At 48.7% G+C, this 23,345-nt stretch overlaps 1 protein-coding gene across 1 annotated transcript in view; it reads right to left on the bottom strand.

Annotated features, from left to right (window-relative positions):
* LOC116406632 (proline-rich extensin-like protein EPR1) overlaps positions 1 to 23,345 on the bottom strand; it is a 57,595-nt gene that overhangs the window by 18,999 nt on the left and 15,251 nt on the right. Inside the window, exon 3 of the mRNA XM_031891046.1 lies at positions 14,672 to 15,332. Within this exon, the coding sequence (XP_031746906.1) occupies positions 14,672 to 15,332 (661 nt within the window). The remainder of the gene's footprint in view (positions 1 to 14,671; positions 15,333 to 23,345) is intronic.

Genomic DNA, 23,345 nt, shown 5'->3' with positions numbered 1-23,345 from the left:
TATCTGCTGTGGGTTCTGGGGTATTATACATGGAATTGGCACTGTATTTATCCTGCTGTGGGTTCTGGGGTATTATACATGGAATTGGCACTGTATTTATCCCGCTGTGGGTTCTGGGGTATTATACATGGAATTGGCCCTGTATTTATCTGCTGTGGGTTCTGGGGTATTATACATGGAATTGGCACTGTATTTATCTGTGTGGGTTCTGGGGTATTATACATGGAATTGGCACTGTATTTATCCTGCTGTGGGTTCTGGGGTATTATACATGGAATTGGCACTGTATTTATCCCGCTGTGGGTTCTGGGGGATTATACATGGAATTGGCACTGTATTTATCTGCTGTGGGTTCTGGGGTATTATACATGGAATTGGCCCTGTATTTATCTGCTGTGGGTTCTGGGGTATTATACATGGAATTGGCACTGTATTTATCCCGCTGTGGGTTCTGGGGTATTATACATGGAATTGGCCCTGTATTTATCTGCTGTGGGTTCTGGGGTATTATACATGGAATTGGCACTGTATTTATCTGCTGTGGGTTCTGGGGTATTATACATGGAATTGGCACTGTATTTATCCTGCTGTGGGTTCTGGGGTATTATACATGGAATTGGCGCTGTATTTATCTGCTGTGGGTTCTGGGGTATTATACATGGAATTGGCACTGTATTTATCTGCTGTGGGTTCTGGGGTATTATGCATGGAATTGGCACTGTATTTATCCTGCTGTGGGTTCTGGGGTATTATACATGGAATTGGCACTGTATTTATCTGCTGTGGGTTCTGGGGTATTATACATGGAATTGGCACTGTATTTATCCTGCTGTGGGTTCTGGGGTATTATACATGGAATTGGCACTGTATTTATCCCGCTGTGGGTTCTGGGGTATTATACATGGAATTGGCCCTGTATTTATCTGCTGTGGGTTCTGGGGTATTATACATGGAATTGGCCCTGTATTTATCTGCTGTGGGTTCTGGGGTATTATACATGGAATTGGCACTGTATTTATCTGCTGTGGGTTCTGGGGTATTATACATGGAATTGGCACTGTATTTATCCTGCTGTGGGTTCTGGGGTATTATACATGGAATTGGCACTGTATTTATCCCGCTGTGGGTTCTGGGGTATTATACATGGAATTGGCCCTGTATTTATCTGCTGTGGGTTCTGGGGTATTATACATGGAATTGGCCCTGTATTTATCTGCTGTGGGTTCTGGGGTATTATACATGGAATTGGCACTGTATTTATCTGCTGTGGGTTCTGGGGTATTATACATGGAATTGGCACTGTATTTATCCTGCTGTGGGTTCTGGGGTATTATACATGGAATTGGCGCTGTATTTATCTGCTGTGGGTTCTGGGGTATTATACATGGAATTGGCGCTGTATTTATCTGCTGTGGGTTCTGGGGTATTATACATGGAATTGGCACTGTATTTATCTGCTGTGGGTTCTGGGGTATTATACATGGAATTGGCACTGTATTTATCCTGCTGTGGGTTCTGGGGTATTATACATGGAATTGGCACTGTATTTATCTGCTGTGGGTTCTGGGGTATTATACATGGAATTGGCACTGTATTTATCCTGCTGTGGGTTCTGGGGTATTATACATGGAATTGGCACTGTATTTATCCTGCTGTGGGTTCTGGGGTATTATACATGGAATTGGCACTGTATTTATCCTGCTGTGGGTTCTGGGGTATTATACATGGAATTGGCACTGTATTTATCCCGCTGTGGGTTCTGGGGTATTATACATGGAATTGGCGCTGTATTTATCCTGCTGTGGGTTCGGGGGTATTATACATGGAATTGGCGCTGTATTTATCCTGATGTGGGTTCTGGGGTATTATACATGGAATTGGCACTGTATTTATCCCGCTGTGGGTTCTGGGGTATTATACATGGAATTGGCGCTGTATTTATCCTGCTGTGGGTTCGGGGGTATTATACATGGAATTGGCGCTGTATTTATCCTGATGTGGGTTCTGGGGTATTATACATGGAATTGGCACTGTATTTATCCCACTGTGGGTTCTGGGGTATTATACATGGAATTGGCACTGTATTTATCCTGCTGTGGTTTCTGGGGTATTATACATGGAATTGGCACTGTATTTATCCTGCTGTGGGTTCGGGGGTATTATACATGGAATTGGCACTGTATTTATCCCACTGTGGGTTCTGGGGTATTATACATGGAATTGGCACTGTATTTATCCTGCTGTGGTTTCTGGGGTATTATACATGGAATTGGCACTGTATTTATCCTGCTGTGGGTTCGGGGGTATTATACATGGAATTGGCACTGTATTTATCCCGCTGTAGGTTCTGGGGTATTATACATGGAATTGGCACTGTATTTATCCCACTGTGGGTTCTGGGGTATTATACATGGAATTGGCACTGTATTTATCCTGCTGTGGTTTCTGGGGTATTATACATGGAATTGGCACTGTATTTATCCTGCTGTGGTTTCTGGGGTATTATACATGGAATTGGCACTGTATTTATCCTGCTGTGGTTTCTGGGGTATTATACATGGAATTGGCACTGTATTTATCCTGCTGTGGTTTCTGGGGTATTATACATGGAGTTGGCACTGTATTTATCCTGCTGTGGGTTCTGGGGTATTATACATGGAATTGGCACTGTATTTATCCCGCTGTGGGTTCTGGGGTATTATACATGGAATTGGCACTGTATTTATCCTGCTGTGGGTTCTGGGGTATTATACATGGAATTGGCACTGTATTTATCCTGCTGTGGGTTCTGGGGTATTATACATGGAATTGGCACTGTATTTATCCCGCTGTGGGTTCTGGGGTATTATACATGGAATTAGCACTGTATTTATCCCGCTGTGGGTTCTGGGGTATTATACATGGAATTGGCACTGTATTTATCCTGCTGCGGGTTCTGGGGTATTATACATGGAATTGGCACTGTATTTATCCCGCTGTGGGTTCTGGGGTATTATACATGGAATTGGCACTGTATTTATCCTGTGTGGGTTAAAAGAATAGTGAAGTGCTTGGCTCCCTCTCTAAGTTGCCAACAGGACTGTTAAGACTCGAGTAGAATAAATAAAAAGTTGTCAATGTAAAAACCCTTTCTCGGAAATTTAAATCCTGTTTTTTTTTTTTTTTCTCCCCTAGAAATTAAAATCCCTTTTAAAACAACATCCTGACGCGCGTTTAGCTCTCTAATTAACCGCCGTGTTTTGAAAGCTACCAATAAGGGAGAATTAACTGACAATTTCATCCATTATTCATACACATTTAGCAGCCGCTCGTTCCTTGCGAGCAGAGACGCAGGCACCCACCCCGCCATTTACCCCCGTTGGGCGCTGGATACGACCACGAAGGGAGCCACGGAATCTTTCCCGGCACTCAGCGAGCGCAAGTGCCTCCTGGCAGGCTGCACAATCCTGGCCCGGGGGGGGGGGGTAGTTTGGATCAAATGGATCGGTTCCAAAGATACCTATAAATACAGTTTGCATAGAGCTGATTCGGACACATATACAAAGGGGTGCAAAGTCTAAATAAATGCCTACAGGGGAGAGTTAGGGGGTTCTACAGCGTCGGACTGGGCCGGTGGGATACTGGAAAAAGACCCAGTGTGCCCTGCTGAGCCAGACCCAGTAAGGAGAGACCTTAAAGCTGTAGTCCCGGTGGGCCCTGAATGCCCCAGTCTGACCCTGGGGTTCTATTATTTACACAAGGGTCGGGAACCACTGGGGCTCCCCCATACGCCCTTCAGGGGACCTGAGGGAGTGTCCATAGGTCTCAACAGGGAGGTCGTATGGGTCCGTTTTTCCCCGGTGCCTCATTGGCCCAGTCCGACCCCGGTTTGCACCCAACTAAGTACAATAGTCAGTTTATGAAGTTTGGGTGGGCCCTGGATGCTCCAGTCCGACCCTGGGGTTCTATTATTTACACACTGAGACTGCCACCTCAGAGGCCCCCATACCCCCTCAGGGGCCCCCCACCACGGGCTCCTACACAGGTTGTACCCAATGTTGCAAACCCTACCTGAGGGAGTGTCCATAGTTCTCAACAGGGAGTGTGTATGGGTTGGCCCAGTCCGACCCTGGTTTGCACCCAACTAAGTACAGTAGTCAGTTTATGAAGTTTGGGTGCCCCAGTCTGACCCTGGGGTTCTATTATTTACACACTGGGACTGTCACCTGAGAGGCCCCCATACCCCCCTCAGGGGCCCCCCCACCGTGAGCTCCTCCACAGGTCCTACCCAATGCCCACCAGGTTTTTCGCCGGTGCCGTGGTGGCCCAGTCCAACCCTGGTTTGCACCCAACTAAGCACAGTAGTCAGTTCATGAAGTTTGGGTGGGCCCTGGATGCCCCCAGTCCGACCCTGGGGTTCTATTATTTACCCACTGGGACTGCCACCTCAGAGGCCCCCATACCCCCTCAGGGCCCCCCACCACGGGTTCCTACACAGGTCCTACCCAATGTCACAAACCCTACCTGAAGGAGTGTCCTTAGTTCTCAACAGGGAGTGTGTATGAGTTGGCCCAGTCCGACCCTGGTTTGCACCCAACTAAGTACAATAGTCAGTTTATGAAGTTTGGGTGGGCCCTGGATGCCCCAGTCCGACCCCTGGGGTTCTATTATTTACCCACTGGGACTGTCACCTCAGAGGCCCCCATACCCCCTCAGGGCCCCCCACCACGGGCTCCTACACAGGTCGTACCCAATGTCACAAACCCTACCTGAGGGAGTGTCCATAGTTCTCAACAGGGAGTGTGTATGGGTTGGCCCAGTCCGACCCTGGTTTGCACCCAACTAAGTACAGTAGTCAGTTTATGAAGTTTGGGTGCCCCAGTCTGACCCTGGGGTTCTATTATTTACACACTGGGACTGTCACCTGAGAGGCCCCCATACCCCCCTCAGGGGCCCCCCCACCGTGAGCTCCTCCACAGGTCCTACCCAATGCCCACCAGGTTTTTCGCCGGTGCCGTGGTGGCCCAGTCCAACCCTGGTTTGCACCCAACTAAGCACAGTAGTCAGTTCATGAAGTTTGGGTGGGCCCTGGATGCCCCCAGTCCGACCCTGGGGTTCTATTATTTACCCACTGGGACTGCCACCTCAGAGGCCCCCATACCCCCTCAGGGCCCCCCACCACGGGTTCCTACACAGGTCCTACCCAATGTCACAAACCCTACCTGAAGGAGTGTCCTTAGTTCTCAACAGGGAGTGTGTATGGGTTGGCCCAGTCCGACCCTGGTTTGCACCCAACTAAGTACAATAGTCAGTTTATGAAGTTTGGGTGGGCCCTGGATGCCCCAGTCCGACCCCTGGGGTTCTATTATTTACCCACTGGGACTGTCACCTCAGAGGCCCCCATACCCCCTCAGGGCCCCCCACCACGGGCTCCTACACAGGTCCTACCCAATGTCACAAACCCTACCTGAGGGAGTGTCCTTAGTTCTCAACAGGGAGTGTGTATGGGTTGGCCCAGTCCGACCCTGGTTTGCACCCAACTAAGTACAATAGTCAGTTTATGAAGTTTGGGTGGGCCCTGGATGCCCCAGTCCGACCCTGGGGTTCTATTATTTACCCACTGGGACTGTCACCTCAGAGGCCCCCATACCCCCTCAGGGGACCATGTCCAATGGTTCACTTACGCTTGATTTGTTGTTGGAAGCCACTTTTTTCCTTGTGTGGTCGAAGGCATTTCCCAGCACACATGTGACCGCCTCTACTTCCTGTTTAGCAAACGCACAGCAGCTCCTCCTTGCTTTACGGCACCGGGGGAACAGCGCAGGTATCACAGAAGCCATAAGGGTGGATTACGTATCCATACAGCACTGCTGTCTGGCAATGCTGGGGGCCCATGTAGATTCGAGAAAGTCGATAAACCTTATAAGAACCTGTGGGCGGTTTCCCATAAGAAGAAGAAAAGTTCTAGGGAGGAATAATGGCCCCTCGGCCCATCAATAAAGTCCCAGAGACAGCGAGCTCTTCCCTCTCACTTTCTGGCACTTTTGGGGCTCAACAGGTTACACTTAAGGCAATTTAGGAGAGATAACAAAGTACCAAGTTAGGCTGAATGGGTTCTGCCTGCTGTCCGGCCATTTATTTCTATCCTGCTCCATTAATTATGTAATTGGACATTAAGGCTCTTTGCAGCTTTGGATTGTGTTATGGAAAAACAGACATTTCTGAAATAAAAATGCATTGATTTCCTGTAAATGGGCTGGCAGCCACCCTAGGGTTGTGGGAAGGGTGGGTTAGTATGGCCAGACAGGATCCATCATGCACTGGGGCGCAGGGAGAAGTTTATTGGTCGATACTGGGTGGGTAATATCTCTGCCTGCAATGTTAGTGTGGCCCATAGACTGGTATGGGAACTATAGCGGGGGGACTGTTACCCCAATGTTTCTATATATCTGTAACCTTGTTATGGGCTAAGGGGGCCCAGCCTGAAGGCCAGTTAGGGGGGGATTTGGGGTGAGTGCTTATTTGTACCCTGGGTACCCCTGGAACTATAGCGGGGTGACTGTTACCCCAATGTTTCTATATATCTGTAACCTTGTTATGGGCTAAGGGGGCCCAGCCTGAAGGCCAGTTAGGGTGGGATTTGGGGTGAGTGCTTATTTGTGCCCTGGGTACCCCTGGAACTATAGCGGGGTGACTGTTACCCCAATGTTTCTATATATCTGTAACCTTGTTATGGGCTAAGGGGGCCCAGCCTGAAGGCCAGTTAGGGGGGGATTTGGGGTGAGTGCTTATTTGTGCCCTGGGTACCCCTGGAACTATAGCGGGGTGTTACCCCAATGTTTCTATATATCTGTAACCTTGTTATGGGCTAGGGGGGCCCATCCTGAAGGCCAGTTAGGGGGGATTTGGGGTGAGTGCTTATTTGTGCCCTGGGTACCCCTGGAACTATAGCGGGGTGACTGTTACCCCAATGTTTCTATATATCTGTAACCTTGTTATGGGCTAAGGGGGCCCAGCCTGAAGGCCAGTTAGGGGGGATTTGGGGTGAGTGCTTATTTGTGCCCTGGGTACCCCTGGAACTATAGCGGGGTGACTGTTACCCCAATGTTTCTATATATCTGTAACCTTGTTATGGGCTAAGGGGGCCCAGCCTGAAGGCCAGTTAGGGGGGGATTTGGGGGCTTATTGGTGCCCTGGGTACCCCTGGGGTGGCTGTTACCCCCATTTCCTATTCCTTCTATATAATCTAATTTCCAGCCTCACTTTCCAAACACTCCCACTAATCTCTGTTTCTTTAAATAGCAAACTCAGTGTCGCTTTCCACCTCCTCGTATTCTCAGACACACGATTCATCTCCTACAGTCAAACATTCATTTTTTGGATATTATTCCATGTAAATATTCCCACCCTCTATGTGTAGTTTGGATTCCTCTCTGTTCTCTTAACCCGTGGTGTTTGGCACCAGTTTGGGCAGGTAGAACGACCCGCATTATTCCATACACAGACCATTCCTTCCCATTCAGTTATACAGATGCGGGAGCTGCCATGTAGCTTCCTCAGCCCAGGGGCAGAGCTTCCAGATTCCCTTATACTGCCATAAGGACCAATAACAGAACCAGGAACGTATATCCCAGACGCCAATAACAGAACCAGGAACGTATATGCCAGACGCCAATAATAGAACCAGGAACGTATATCCCAGACGCCAATAACAGAACCAAGAACGTATATCCCAGACGCCAATAACAGAACCAGGAACGTATATGCCAGACGCCAATAACAGAACCAGGAACGTATATGCCAGACGCCAATAACAGAACCAGGAACGTATATCCCAGACGCCAATAACAGAACCAGGAACGTATATGCCAGACGCCAATAACAGAACCAGGAACGTATATCCCAGACGCCAATAACAGAACCAAGAACGTATATCCCAGACGCCAATAACAGAACCAGGAACGTATATGCCAGACGCCAATAACAGAACCAGGAACGTATATGCCAGACGCCAATAACAGAACCAGGAACGTATATCCCAGACGCCAATAACAGAACCAGGAACGTATATCCCAGACGCCAATAACAGAACCAGGAACGTATATGCCAGACGCCAATAACAGAACCAGGAACGTATATGCCAGACGCCAATAACAGAACCAGGAACGTATATGCCAGACGCCAATAACAGAACCAGGAACGTATATCCCAGACGCCAATAACAGAACCAGGAACGTATATCCCAGACGCCAATAACAGAACCAGGAACGTATATGCCAGACGCCAATAACAGAACCAGGAACGTATATGCCAGACGCCAATAACAGAACCAGGAACGTATATGCCAGACGCCAATAACAGAACCAGGAACGTATATCCCAGACGCCTTGCGCTATGATTTTAGCCATGACAGCTCTTAATGAACACATCTGAAATTTAATAGGGCTGTAACATTAACTGGAACATAAATGCTAACTAGGAAACAATGCAAGACGGGGGGAAAGTAGGTCATTTGTCACTTTTTTTTCCAACATGGGGGGGGGGGCAATATATTTTTCCGATGAATTATTTTTGCAAGAGCAGATACTAAGGCCGTATTCTTTTCTTTTTTTGAAATCGGATTTACGAGCGCAGAAAGGCATTAACATAAGCACGCGTCAGCATTTCCCAGCGCTGCCACATGCAAATTAAAAAAGGGATACAAGAGGCAGAAGGGATCTTATGTTCGTTAAAGTTTGGCGACAGACAAGCAAGCTGCCAATCACAGTAGCGTTAACCCTTATTGGCTGGCGGTCCTGGTTTGGGGTTGGTCGGCGCAGGGATGGGGACCCTCAGGGCCACCATTGGGGCCCCGTGAAATCTTCTTTTGTAAGGGGGCTCAGTCACAAAGTTATGTATAAAGTTACGCTAAAACCTACGCAATTTGCGTAACTTCTGCCTAGAAAACGACGTAACTTTTAATTAATGATTGTTACTATTTTTATAACCTACTACTAACTAGCAGGGCCGGCCTTAGCCCAATTGGACCTATTGGGCCCAATAGCGCCTCGTATAAAGCTGTCTAGCTCCGCCCCCAACAACGACTGCCCAATAATGTTGCTATGTGTTCTGGGACATGAAACACACTGACCCCCCAGTAAACTGAATGACTTATAAGCACATTAACCAATGGAACTCTTTATATAAACTGCTTATTATAGCGTAACATCAGGGGCGTGGCTAAATGTTTGTACTGCCCACTTGTGTTCATGGGGGGCCCCAAAGTTTCTGATGGTACCCTACCCTGGGATATTGTATAATGTATATTGTACCTATGGGACTATTTCTAGCATGAATGAGCAATGATCATGGCTGTAGGCCGGTTCTAGGTTACCCTTATCTGATTGACCCGATCGCCCATTCTTATTGGCAAGAAGGTCACAGCAGCCCCTGCTGGCGTGATAGGAAACTGCAGCATTGGGAAAAAGCAATTCCAAAAATGCACAAAGGATTCTGGTCTATAGAGACCCCCAGAGTCGGACTGGGCTGCCGGGACACTGGGAAAAATCCCGGTGGCTCTAGTGGGCCCCGGTGGCCCAGATCCGACCCTTGCCGGCGCTCCCCCTGCCCAACCGTTCTTCCCCTGACACATTAAATTTACGTGCTCGGGGGAGGACGTCGGGTGGGGGGCCCTGCGTTAGGGGGGCCCCTGCAGGGAGGGGGGTTAGCAGATGCGGCCGGCAGGAGCCCCGGAGGACCCTTCACCCCCCAGTCCGACCCTGAAGACCCCACTTGTGAGCAACTAGATTTCTAATTGGGAGTTGGTGTCCCCCCTGGAATCCCCATTATACAGTATATAATTAAATACTCAGGCTGGAATCTGTATAGATTAAAGCTAGCCATACTTAGGGGCAGATTTACTTATCCATCATATTGGAAATGAAAATTTAGCGACTTTTTCACTGCCGTCGTGATTTTTCGTATTTGTCGTGACTTTTTCGTCGCCGTCGCGACTTTATCGTATTTTGCGCACCATTCGTGGATTAGTAAATCTCCCCCATAGTCTAACAATGGCTGGGGACTTGGCTTTGTGTGGTTTATTTGCCCTTTGTCCCATGTGACTCTTGCCCAGTGGGTCAGCTTAGTCTTGAATGTGCCCAAATTGGGCAAAAATAAGGGTTATTACTTTTTCTAATGCATTAAACCAGGCTGGGGCTTTAGGGCAGCACTGAAAGAACCCCTTGGGTTTGGGGGGGACACAACATGGTTCCAAACCGACAGATGAGACCTTGGAGACAACTAATCAGGGTGCATAGGGTTCTGTGGACGTACTGAGTCTTGAGTCCGTTCAGTACATCCCCGGCGCCCCCACTCCCGGCAGCTGTGCCCTGTAATCTGTCTGTCACCAATAGTCCAATTAACACCGGTTTATTTTAATGAGTGTTGATCCCTGAATTAACCCTCTCTGCATTCCGTAGGCTGTGACTGTATGTGCCCCTGATGGGCAACTTCGGGGGAGCCTTACTGGCCTATATTATATATATATATATATATGTGGATGAAATAAGACCCCGGCCCATGTGTTAGATTAGAGCAGCGTTTTTCAACCACTGTTCCGCGAGATGTTGCCTGGTGTGCCGTAGGCAGTGCACCAATGTACTAGGGGGGCACTGCTCTTGGCACCAATGTACTTGGGGGGCACTGCTCTTGGCACCAATGTACTGGGGGGCACTGCTGCTGGGCACCAATGTACTAGGGGGGCACTGCTCTTGGCACCAATGTACTAGGGGGGCACTGCTCTTGGCACCAATGTACTGGGGGGCACTGCTGCTGGGCACCAATGTACTAGGGGGGCACTGCTCTTGGCACCAATGTACTAGGGGGGCACTGCTCTTGGCACCAATGTACTGGGGGGCACTGCTGCTGGGCACCAATGTACTAGGGGGGCACTGCTCTTGGCACCAATGTACTAGGGGGGCACTGCTGCTGGGCACCAATGTACTAGGGGGGCACTGCTCTTGGCACCAATGTACTAGGGGGGCACTGCTCTTGGCACCAATGTACTGGGGGGCACTGCTGCTGGGCACCAATGTACTAGGGGGGCACTGCTCTTGGCACCAATGTACTAGGGGGGCACTGCTGCTGGGCACCAATGTACTAGGGGGGCACTGCTCTTGGCACCAATGTACTAGGGGGGCACTGCTCTTGGCACCAATGTACTAGGGGGCACTGCTCTTGGCACCAATGTACTAGGGGGGCACTGCTGCTGGGCACCAATGTACTAGGGGGGCACTGCTCTTGGCACCAATGTACTAGGGGGCACTGCTCTTGGCACCAATGTACTAGGGGGGCACTGCTGCTGGGCACCAATGTACTAGGGGGGCACTGCTCTTGGCACCAATGTACTAGGGGGGCACTGCTCTTGGCACCAATGTACTAGGGGGGCACTGCTGCTGGGCACCAATGTACTAGGGGGGCACTGCTCTTGGCACCAATGTACTAGGGGGGCACTGCTGCTGGGCACAGAGTTAAATTTTTTAACATTTTCTAATGGTGGTGTGCCTCGTGATTTTGTTCATGAAACAAGTGTGCCTTTGCCCAAAAAAGGTTGAAAAACACTGGATTAGAGCCCCGCTGCCCTTATTCCCAGTAGAACACAGTGATGCTGAGCGTTAGCCCTGGCACAGTTAAAGGCTAGAGGTTAATCTGAGGGGCACCCTGGCATTCTGTGATTATATTTCCAGATGACAGGGCCCACGTCAGCGAGCTAGAACTCCACAAATAGTTGCCCCTCACTTTGATTGCAGCTCGGAACCCAGAACCCAAACCGCCCCCATCCCTTTGCTTTTCTCCCCCTTATGTACCCCAAACCCTGCCTACTTACAGAATCCCCACCTGCTCAGTGTAACCCCGCCCCTGCAACTTCATGACCCCGCCCCACAATGTCACAACTCTGCCCCTTATTGGACCCATTGGATACAAGTCGCAACAGCATCTTTGATATCATTTATGATAAAATGCCTTTATCGCACATTTCAGGGCATTACACCCCAGCCCTGCTCCCCACATTATTGGTCAGTAAAGGACAGAAGAAAAGGGGGTAACTTTAGCCAGGACCTTAGCCAGGACTTACCAGAGCCACATTTCCATTGTAAAGAATGAAAATTTGCCTCTTTTTGCTGCCCCAGGTAACTGAGCCCCGATAAGGACCCCAAATTCCAGCACCCCACAGATTTTCAGTCTAACCTGCTGTTATATCCATAACTCTCCAGGGCTGTATATATGGAATATCCAGACTCCGTGACCAGGGTCGGACTGGGCCGGCAGGGGTTCCACCCTACAGGGGCCCCCACCACCCTCCAGACAGGTAAAACAGCACCTGTACTTGATCCCAACTAAGATATAATTACCCCTTATTGGGGGCAGAACAGCCCTATTGGGTTTATTTAATGGTTAAATGATTCCCTTTTCTCTGTAATAATAAAACAGTACCTGTACTTGATCCCAACTAAGATATAATTACCCCTTATTGGGGCAGAACAGCCCTATTGGGTTTATTTAATGGTTAAATGATTCCCTTTTCTCTGTAATAATAAAACAGTACCTGTACTTGATCCCAACTAAGATATAATTACCCCTTATTGGGGCAGAACAGCCCTATTGGGTTTATTTAATGGTTAAATGATTCCCTTTTCTCTGTAATAATAAAACAGTACCTGTACTTGATCCCAACTAAGATATAATTACCCCTTATTGGGGGCAGAACAGCCCTATTGGGTTTATTTAATGGTTAAATGATTCCCTTTTCTCTGTAATAATAAAACAGTACCTGTACTTGATCCCAACTAAGATATAATTACCCCTTATTGGGGGCAGAACAGCCCTATTGGGTTTATTTCATGGTTAAATGATTCCCTTTTCTCTGTAATAATAAAACAGTACCTATACTTGATCCCAACTAAGATATAATTACCCCTTATTGGGGGCAGAACAGCCCTATTGGGTTTATTTCATGGTTAAATGATTCCCTTTTCTCTGTAATAATAAAACAGTACCTGTACTTGATCCCAACTAAGATATAATTACCCCTTATTGGGGGCAGAACAGCCCTATTGGGTTTATTTAATGGTTAAATGATTCCCTTTTCTCTGTAATAATAAAACAGTACCTGTACTTGATCCCAACTAAGATATAATTACCCCTTATTGGGGGCAGAACAGCGATGGGTGTTCTCAGCCCTGGCACACAAAGAGTTAACCCCCAGACTGTTCTGGCAAGCAAGGGGTTAAGAGCAATGTGCCGCCCTGGCAGAATCTCCCCGGCTTACCGTAGGTACACAGAGAGCTGAGGGATAAAAAGCCCCGCGCTCAATTAGAATGCGCTCAATCCCGGGCCGACTATTTATAACAGCCGAGTGCGACTTTTCCGCAGTTAATTAACACGGCGTTCTAGAGTGAGATATCGTTCCGTGCCAGAGAATAACACTTTTGATGTGTAAATTCTAGGAGAGGGGATGGTCTGAAGTGACCTGAATGCATTTTATTAGCCTATAATCAGGCACGGGGTCTGCCAGTTCAGGGGGAGGATTAGCATTCCGAGCAAACCCGAACTTGCTTCCTCCGGTGATCTCTTCTTCTGCCCCCTATTGTAACATATAAGGATATTATAAGCCCCCGAGGAGTTCCTTATAATATATAGTGAATAAAGTGCCCCCTATTGTAACATATAGGGATATTATAAGCCCCCGAGGGGTTCCTTATAATATATAGTGAATAAAGTACCCCCTATTGTAACATATAGGGATATTATAAGCCCCCGAGGGGTTCCTTATAATATATAGTGAATAAAGTGCCCCCTATTGTAACATATAGGGATATTATAAGTCCCCGAGGAGTTCCTTATAATATATAGTGAATAAAGTGCCCCCTATTGTAACATATAGGGATATTATAAGCCCCCGAGGGGTTCCTTATAATATATAGTGAATAAAGTGCCCCCTATTGTAACATATAGGGATATTATAAGCCCCCGAGGGGTTCCTTATAATATATAGTGAATAAAGTGCCCCCTATTGTAACATATAGGGATATTGTAAGCCCCCGAGGAGTTCCTTATAATATATAGTGAATAAAGTGCCCCCTATTGTAACATATAGGGATATTATAAGCCCCCGAGGAGTTCCTTATAATATATAGTGAATAAAGTGCCCCCTATTGTAACATATAGGGATAGTATAAGCCCCCGAGGAGTTCCATGACCTATATCCTTTATTTTACAACTTTATTTATTATAATATACAAGTTTCGGGGAGTCATGTGACAGAAATGACATCACTCAGCTCCGATTATAACTGATGACATCACTAAGCACCGTTTATAAGGATATAATTTACAGTTTTGTCCCATAGGGATTTGACCCAACTGTATATTATACGTATATTACCAATGCTCAGCTTCTCTCCATAGAAGAGGAAGATGATGATATTTTCTTCTGATCAGACGACTGTCTGTGCCTAAAGCGAGAGGGTTAATAGGATAGGGAGGAGGGCAGAGTAATGGGGAGAGAATATACAGAGAATATACAGATAATAGGGAGGTGTAATGGCGCTGATGAAGCCGTATTAGGAATTAGAATGTCAGCAAGACGGTCCTGGTTGCCGGGGGTATCAGGGAAGGCATGTCACTATGGGAGCAATGGGTTGTATTGTCCCTACAGCATCAATCAGGGATGGTGGGGGCTCCGAAGGCCGACAGGGGCAGATATGTTGCATGAGGGAGGGACGGGGAGACTGGGGCTTATTGCTTTCATGGGGATCCCCTCGCTGGGGTCGGATAATAATGATATAATAGGAATAATCACTCAGTGTGTTCTGCAGTGAAATAAGGATAAAGTAGGAGTCACTTGGTGTCGGCCGGTAACTCAACCCATTGAGCATCAGAATTTTGGTGTAGTTCTTGCCTGCCAGGTCCTGTACTGGGGTCTGGGGGGGGTACAGCAGGTCCTGTACTGGGGTCTGGGGGTGGTACAGCAGGTCCTGTACTGGGGTCTGGGGGTGGTACAGCAGGTCCTGTACTGGGGTCTGGGGGTGGTACAGCAGGTCCTGTACTGGGGTCTGGGGGTGGTACAGCAGGTCCTGTACTGGGGTCTGGGGGTGGTACAGCAGGTCCTGTACTGGGGTCTGGGGGTGGTACAGCAGGTCCTGTACTTGGGTCTGGGGTGGTACAGCAGGTCCTGTATTTGGGTCTGGGGGTGGTACAGCAGGTCCTGTATTTGGGTCTGGGGGTGGTACAGCAGGTCCTGTATTTGGGTCTGGGGGTGGTACAGCAGGTCCTGTATTTGGGTCTGGGGGGGTACAGCAGGTCCTGTATTTGGGTCTGGGGGTGGTACAGCAGGTCCTGTATTTGGGTCTGGGGGGGTACAGCAGGTCCTGTATTTGGGTCTGGGGGTGGTACAGCAGGTCCTGTATTTGGGTCTGGGGGGGGTACAGCAGGTCCTGTATTTGGGTCTGGGGGGGGTACAGCAGGTCCTGTATTTGGGTCTGGGGGTGGTACAGCAGGTCCTGTATTTGGGTCTGGGGGGGGTACAGCAGGTCCTGTATTTGGGTCTGGGGGTGGTACAGCAGGTCCTGTATTTGGGTCTGGGGGTGGTACAGCAGGTCCTGTATTTGGGTCTGGGGGGGGTACAGCAGGTCCTGTATTTGGGTCTGGGGGTGGTACAGCAGGTCCTGTACTGGGGTCTGGGGGGGGTACAGCAGGTCCTGTATTTGGGTCTGGGGGGGGTACAGCAGGTCCTGTACTGGGGTCTGGGGGGGGTACAGCAGGTCCTGTATTTGGGTCTGGGGGGGGTACAGCAGGTCCTGTATTTGGGTCTGGGGGTGGTACAGCAGGTCCTGTACTGGAGTCTCAGGGAATTACCAGTGGGCTAATAATAGGGTTGCCACTTGGACCGGTATTTTACCCTAGCCAAGGCCAGGGTCAGTATTACAAATTTACCTACAGCATCGCCCAATCGTTGGCCCCTGGGCCAGTTAAGGCCCAACAGGGCATCGCTGCCATATAAAGGGCGTGTCCAAGGGAAGGGGCGGGGCCACTGAATACACACAATGCTGAGGCCTGGGGCGGCTACTAACAGGGCAAAGTCTGTATCATTGTGGGCAGTTCTATGAATCACCAGAGTGCCCTGTGTTATAATTGTATTTTAATAACGATCAAGTGTCCCTGGCAGCCGCCCAATGAGACTGCAGCGAGAAGGGCACGGAGGCCCCCGAGTCTGAGCAGCGCCCCCCCCCCGACGCACCGAAATACTGATCAGAATGATAGAGGGCAAGAAACATCGACTGAATCTATGATTTATTACTGACTCGAGTCTTCGGGGGGAGAGAGAATCAGAGCCGGGGGCCCTGCCTGACAGTCAGGGAAGGACACAAACGCCAGCGGGAACTCTCTGTATCATTCATGTATTGTAAGGCATATTGTACCCCCTATTGTAAATGATAAGGATATTAGCAGTCACTGAGGGGTTCTGTGCCCCCCATATAAAGGCACAAGGCTGCAGGCTGAGTTATACAGGGAACTCTGAGTATCACTCATGTATTATAAGGGATAATGTACCCCCTACTGTAAATGATAAGGATATTAGCAGTCACTGAGGGGCTCTGTGCCCCCCATATAAAGGCACAAGGCTGCAGGCTGAGTTATACAGGGAACTCTGAGTATCACTCATGTATTATAAGGGATAATGTACCCCCTACTGTAAATGATAAGGATATTAGCAGTCACTGAGGGGTTCTGTGCCCCCCATATAAAGGCACAAGGCTGCAGGCTGAGTTATACAGGGAACTCTGAGTATCACTCATGTATTATAAGGGATAATGTACCCCCTACTGTAAATGATAAGGATATTAGCAGTCACTGAGGGGTTCTGTGCCCCCCATATAAAGGCACAAGGCTGCAGGCTGAGTTATACAGGGAACTCTGAGTATCACTCATGTATTATAAGGAATAATGTACCCCCTACTGTAAATGATAAGGATATTAGCAGTCACTGAGGGGTTCTGTGCCCCCCATATAAAGGCACAAGGCTGCAGGCTGAGTTATACAGGGAACTCTGAGTATCACTCATGTATTATAAGGGATAATGTACCCCCTACTGTAAATGATAAGGATATTAGCAGTCACTGAGGGGTTCTGTGCCCCCCATATAAAGGCACAAGGCTGCAGGCTGAGTTATACAGGGAACTCTGAGTATCACTCATGTATTATAAGGAATAATGTACCCCCTACTGTAAATGATAAGGATATTAGCAGTCACTGAGGGGTTCTGTGCCCCCCATATAAAGGCACAAGGCTGCAGGCTGAGTTATACAGGGAACTCTGAGTATCACTCATGTATTATAAGGAATAATGTACCCCCTACTGTAAATGATAAGGATATTAGCAGTCACTGAGGGGTTCTGTGCCCCCCATATAAAGGCACAAGGCTGCAGGCTGAGTTATACAGGGAACTCTGAGTATCACTCATGTATTATAAGGGATAATGTACCCCCTACTGTAAATGATAAGGATATTAGAAGTCACAAGGCAGCAGTCAAAGGAATCAAAGATGATTATGTTGAATATGAGTTATAAGGGGATTCACAGCGGGGTATTTATATAAACTATAGTAGGGTTTCTGTAGCAAACACCCCAGCTGTACCAGTGCAGGAATGGCTGCCCCCGGGGCTACACAGCGGGGTATTTATATAAACTATAGTAGGGTTTCTGTAGCAAACACCCCAGCTGTACCAGTGCAGGAATGGCTGCCCCCGGGGCTACACAGCGGGGTATTTATATAAACTATAGTAGGGTTTCTGTAGCAAACACCCCAGCTGTACCAGTGCAGGAATGGCTGCCCCCGGGGCTACACAGCGGGGTATTTATATAAACTATAGTAGGGTTTCTGTAGCAAACACCCCAGCTGTACCGGTGCAGGAACGGCTGCCCCCGGGGCTACACAGCGGGGTATTTATATAAACTATAGTAGGGTTTCTGTAGCAAACACCCCAGCTGTACCAGTGCAGGAATGGCTGCCCCCGGGGCTACACAGCGGGGTATTTATATAAACTATAGTAGGGTTTCTGTAGCAAACACCCCAGCTGTACCAGTGCAGGAACGGCTGCCCCCGGGGCTACACAGCGGGGTATTTATATAAACTATAGTAGGGTTTCTGTAGCAAACACCCCAGCTGTACCAGTGCAGGAATGGCTGCCCCCGGGGCTACACAGCGGGGTATTTATATAAACTATAGTAGGGTTTCTGTAGCAAACACCCCAGCTGTACCAGTGCAGGAATGGCTGCCCCTGGGGCTACACAGCAGGGTATTTATATAAACTATAGTAGGGTTTCTGTAGCAAACACCCCAGCTGTACCAGTGCAGGAATGGCTGCCCCCGGGGCTACACAGCGGGGTATTTATATAAACTATAGTAGGGTTTCTGTAGCAAACACCCCAGCTGTACCGGTGCAGGAACGGTTGCCCCCGGGGCTACACAGCGGGGTATTTATATAAACTATAGTAGGGTTTCTGTAGCAAACACCCCAGCTGTACCAGTGCAGGAATGGCTGCCCCCGGGGCTACACAGCGGGGTATTTATATAAACTATAGTAGGGTTTCTGTAGCAAACACCCCAGCTGTACCAGTGCAGGAATGGCTGCCCCTGGGGCTACACAGCAGGGTATTTATATAAACTATAGTAGGGTTTCTGTTGTTTTGGTGTTACTGTCCCTTTAAGATCCCCGTAGGACCGTACACCAGGAAACAAACAGCATTTTAAGGACAACTTGCTACCCTCTCCGCTTACTTATGAAAACTGAAGCTGTATAAACAGTGATGGGGTCTGTTTAAAAGACGGAATAAAGGAATCCGGACAGGGATGGATGACGACTGGCACGGCTGCCTTGTTGTGTGTTTAACCATGGAGATTTCAACTTAAGAAGAAGAAAAAAAAAATTCCGCCGGCAGCAACAGCTTGTAAACATCTACAAATCTCAGCGGTGTCGGCCTCTTCTGCCAACTGAGAGCACATTGGCATAAGCCTTACTTGCCCTTTACAAACAAGTAGCGATTACTCAAGGGACACTTGGGCCTGAAGAGGCAGAGACATAGCTGGTGGCCCATGTTTAGTAAGTCTTGAAGAGTCAGCTCTTGGGTTGCTGGTCTGGTTGGTAAAACACCCACTAAGGCTGGGGGGCGATTTTACTAATTTACCATCAATCAAGTCGCCGGTAAATTTAGCCCCTTAGGTGGTCCCGCCCACATAAGCCCTTGACCCACCCCAGTGGGTCAATGAATGAAAATCTTCATAGTCACCTTCAATGGGGTTTTTGCACAGGGTTGTCCAACCTGCTGCTGGGATGCTGGTTGTTGCAGTTCCACCAGGGGGGGGCTAGGGGGGGGCCATGGGAGGAACTTCATGAGCCATAGGTTGGGGATCCAGTGGTCTAAAGTTACAGAGCAAATGAATGCAGAGCTCGCAGGCCTTGGCTACCATACCATAAACCATCTTCTACACTCTAAGGTCATAAAAGACTCTTTGGAACCATGGGATTTCACACCTTTGATACCAGAAGTGACAAGTTGGACCAAGAGTTCCAAAATGTAGCATGTCCTTATATCTCAGATGCAGGCTCTATAGACATTGAGTGATTTTTGAGGTCTTTATTGTACCCCATTCCACCTCCCCTAGATGCCAACTTCTGTGAAATCTAGTTGGCGGTAAATCTGAGATATAAGGACATGCTACATTTTGGAACTCTTGGTCCAACTTGTCACTTCTGGTATCAAAGGTGTGAAATCCCATGGTTCCAAAGAGTCTTTTATGACCTTAGAATGTAGAAGATGGTTTATGGTATGGCAGACAAGGCTTGCTAGCTCTGCATTCATTTGTTCTGTAACTTTAGACCACTGGATCCCCAACCAATGGCTCAGAAGTTCCTCCCATGGCCCACCCCCTTTTGGCAACCCTAGCCCCCCTGGTGGAACTGTAACAACCAGCATCATAGCAGCAGGTGGGACAACCCTGTGCAAAAACCCCATTGAAGGTGACTATGAAGATTTTCATTCATTGACCCACTGGGGTGGGTCAAGGGCTTATGTGGGCGGGACCACCTAAGGGGCTAAATTTACCGGCAACTAGATTTCACAGAAGCTGGCATCTAGGGGAGGTGGAATGGGGTAGAATAAAGACCCCAAAAATCACTCAATGTCTATAGAGCCCGCATCTGAGATATAAGGACATGCTACATTTTGGAACTCTTGGTCCAACTTGTCACTTCTGATATCAAAGGTGAGAACTTCCGTGGTTCCAAAGTGTCTTTTATGACCTTAGAATGTAGAAGATGGTTTATGGTAGACAAAACCTGTTAGCTCTGCATTTATTTGATCTGTAACTTTAGACCACTGGATCCCTAACCAATGGCTCATGAAGTTCCTCCCAGGGGCCTTAACGTAGGAGCCCATTTTTACATTTCTGGCTTGGAGACACATTTTGGAAGCCCAGAGACACAGTTTTATTCCAAGCAGAGCCTCCTGTAGGCTGGCAGTCCACATAGGGCTACAAAGTAGCCAATCAAAGACCTTATTCCTTCATCCAGGGACTGGTCTTGGAGTCAGGAAGGAATTGTTTCCCCTCTGGGGCAAATTAGAGAGGCTTCAGATGGGGTTTTTCACCTTCCTCTGGACCAACTGGCAGTTACGAAAAAGAAGAAAACAAGAAATAGTTGAGTTAGTTTTACCATTTCCCAGACGCAGTCGCTACACAGTAAGTGCCCCGGTATAAACGGCATTAGCTCTGATGCAATTTTCTCCAAAACTTCTCCTGCAAAATGATGGTTATTATCGGAGCCTAATCTCCTGAGCAGATAAGGAGCCCTGGAAGGTGGTGCAATTAATTTCTAAACTCATACTACCCATTACTGCACGAGGGAGCAATATACGGCGGCTATATTAAATTTAATGTACTCGGCAAATTGCCGCCTGGATCTCCCGGTAGCTAATGTGCAAGCCCAGGTGGGATGAGGGGAAAATGGAGAGAAGACATAAACAATTTCCGAAACCAGCAGGACTCCAACGAGCAAGGAAGACAACTCATTACAGTCCCATCATTGAAACATATTTTACAAACCCCTACGACACAAACAAGATTAATTAATTACTTGAGCAATTTATCTCCGGTCCATTTTGGCTTTTCTAGCTCTATGTCTCGAGTCTAAGTCTTGATCTGGAGCTTATGAAATGAGAAGGTTCCCACGTTGAGATGTCTATAGGTATCTAATCCAGCTTTGAGGAGAAAAGAAATACTAGAAAGGGGAATAATGAGTCTTGAGAGGACAAAAAATGGCCAAAAATGGACCTCTGTGCTGGTCGGAGTAGGTCTTCAAGGTCCTCTTTAATAATAGGAGACACTGGCCAATGTGTGGGTTTGTAGATTGTCCCGGGTTCACTTGTTTGTTGACTTTGCCAAAGGAACCTGTATGGCAAGCTATAGAAAGAACTTTAGTACTTAGGTCAAGTTCCCCTTGCACAGTGATCCCCAACCAGTCCGAAAGCAACATGTTGCTCCCCAACCCATTGGATGTTGCTCCCAGTGGCCTCAAAGCAGCTTATTTTTGAATTCCTGGCTTGGAGGTAAGTTTTGGTGGCATAAAGAGCCTCCTGTAGGCTGCCAGTCCCCATAGGGGCTACCTAATAGCCAATCACAGTCCATATTTGGCATCTCCAGTAGCTTTTTCATGCTTGTGTTACTCCCCAACTCTTTTTACATCTGAATGAGGCTCACAGGTCAAAAAGGTTGGAGACCCCTAGGTCCAGCTCTTGGTTAGAGCCCCTCTGAAGCTCATGAGAAGGTAACAGAAAGCTACCATCGTTGTTTCAGCCATTCATTCTGATTATATCTAGGACAGAAAACAAGTTTTCACCCTAAGTGACCTCCGAGCTGGGCTTGTTGGTGTATCTAATAGAGTAAATAGACTTTACCCAAATCTCACCCTAACTGCCCCGCTTCTGCTCCAGCCCCTCCACTGACTTCGTTCTTGTGTAAATACATATTAAAGGAGAAGGAAAGGTAAAATCAGTTGGGGGGGTGCCAAAATGTTAGGCACCTCCCATCAGGGGCGGGCCAAGCCTACTGGATGCCCTAGGCAGGGGGGAGTGATCTGATAGGTCATTGTCTCCACCGCTAATGACAAGCGGCGGGGGCAATGGCAAAGTAGCAGGACTAGGGGTAGGCAGGAAAGCCCCCCCAATCGTTGTGCCCTAGGCAGCTGCCTCTTCTGCTTACCCCTAGTTTCGGCCCTGCCTCCCATTGATTGTAATCACTTACCTTATACCCCAGGTAAGTGCTCCTGTTAGGAGAAAACCGCACCAGTCTGGGGTATAAGGTAAGTGATTACAATTAGTGGAAGGTGCCTAATATTTTGGCACCTCCCAGTGATCCTCTTCCTTCTTTCCTTTATCTTCGGAATTCATTCTACTCTACTGCCCAAGTGGTCGCCAAGATGGAAGAAGGAAGAGAATCCCTCTCTTGCAGCTACTCTGGGCTGTAGAGTCCCTTGGTGGCCTTCAGTCAAGTGGCCCCTTAGCCTTAAGGTGGCCATTCACTGTAAGATCGGCTCCGTTGTTGAGGTCGCCAATTGAGCGGACGTTCTCCCAATATGCCCACCTACGGGTGGATGATAACAGACTAATTAGTTAGTTTGGCTCATTGATGAGGTCCCCTAACCGACGGTACCTATACCCGCCATTTTAATTCGATCTTTTGGCCCTAACATGGTGGGTATAGGCAACAGGGACCTCATCAACGAGCCAATGTGGTCCTCAATCCAATGTAAAAATCAAACCTGCCCCATTGAGATTCCAGGCCTGTTGGCAGGGTCGGACTGGGGGGTGCAGGGCCCACCGGAGCTCCCACCCCAGGGGCCCTGCAGGTGCCCCCACCGGCCACATCTCCTAACCCACCCCCCCAAGGGCCCCTCTAACCCCCTGCAGGTGCTCCTGCCGGCCACTTCTCCTAACCCACCCCCCCAAGGGCCCCCCCAAACCCCCTGCAGGTGCCCCTGCCGGCCGCGCCTCCTAACCCACCCCTCCAGGGGCCCCCCTAACCCCCTGCAGGTGCTCCTGCCGGCCGCGTCTCCTAACCCCCCCCAGGGGCCCCCCAAACCCCCTGTTGGTGCCCCTGCCGGCTGCATCTCCTAACCCACCCCCCCAGGGGCCCACCTAACCCCCTGCAGGTGCCCCTGCCGGCTGCATCTCCTAACCCCCCCCCGGTCCCCCCTAACCCCCTGCAGGTGGCCCCCGCCGGCTGCATCTCCTAACCCACCCCCCCAGGGGCCCCCCAAACCCCCTGTTGGTGCC

The sequence above is a fragment of the Xenopus tropicalis genome, chromosome 8 (assembly GCF_000004195.4).
Source record: "Xenopus tropicalis strain Nigerian chromosome 8, UCB_Xtro_10.0, whole genome shotgun sequence".
Taxonomy (NCBI): domain Eukaryota; kingdom Metazoa; phylum Chordata; class Amphibia; order Anura; family Pipidae; genus Xenopus; species Xenopus tropicalis.
Note: the sequence above shows the minus strand (reverse complement) of the source record. Positions and strands in the feature narration are given on the sequence as shown.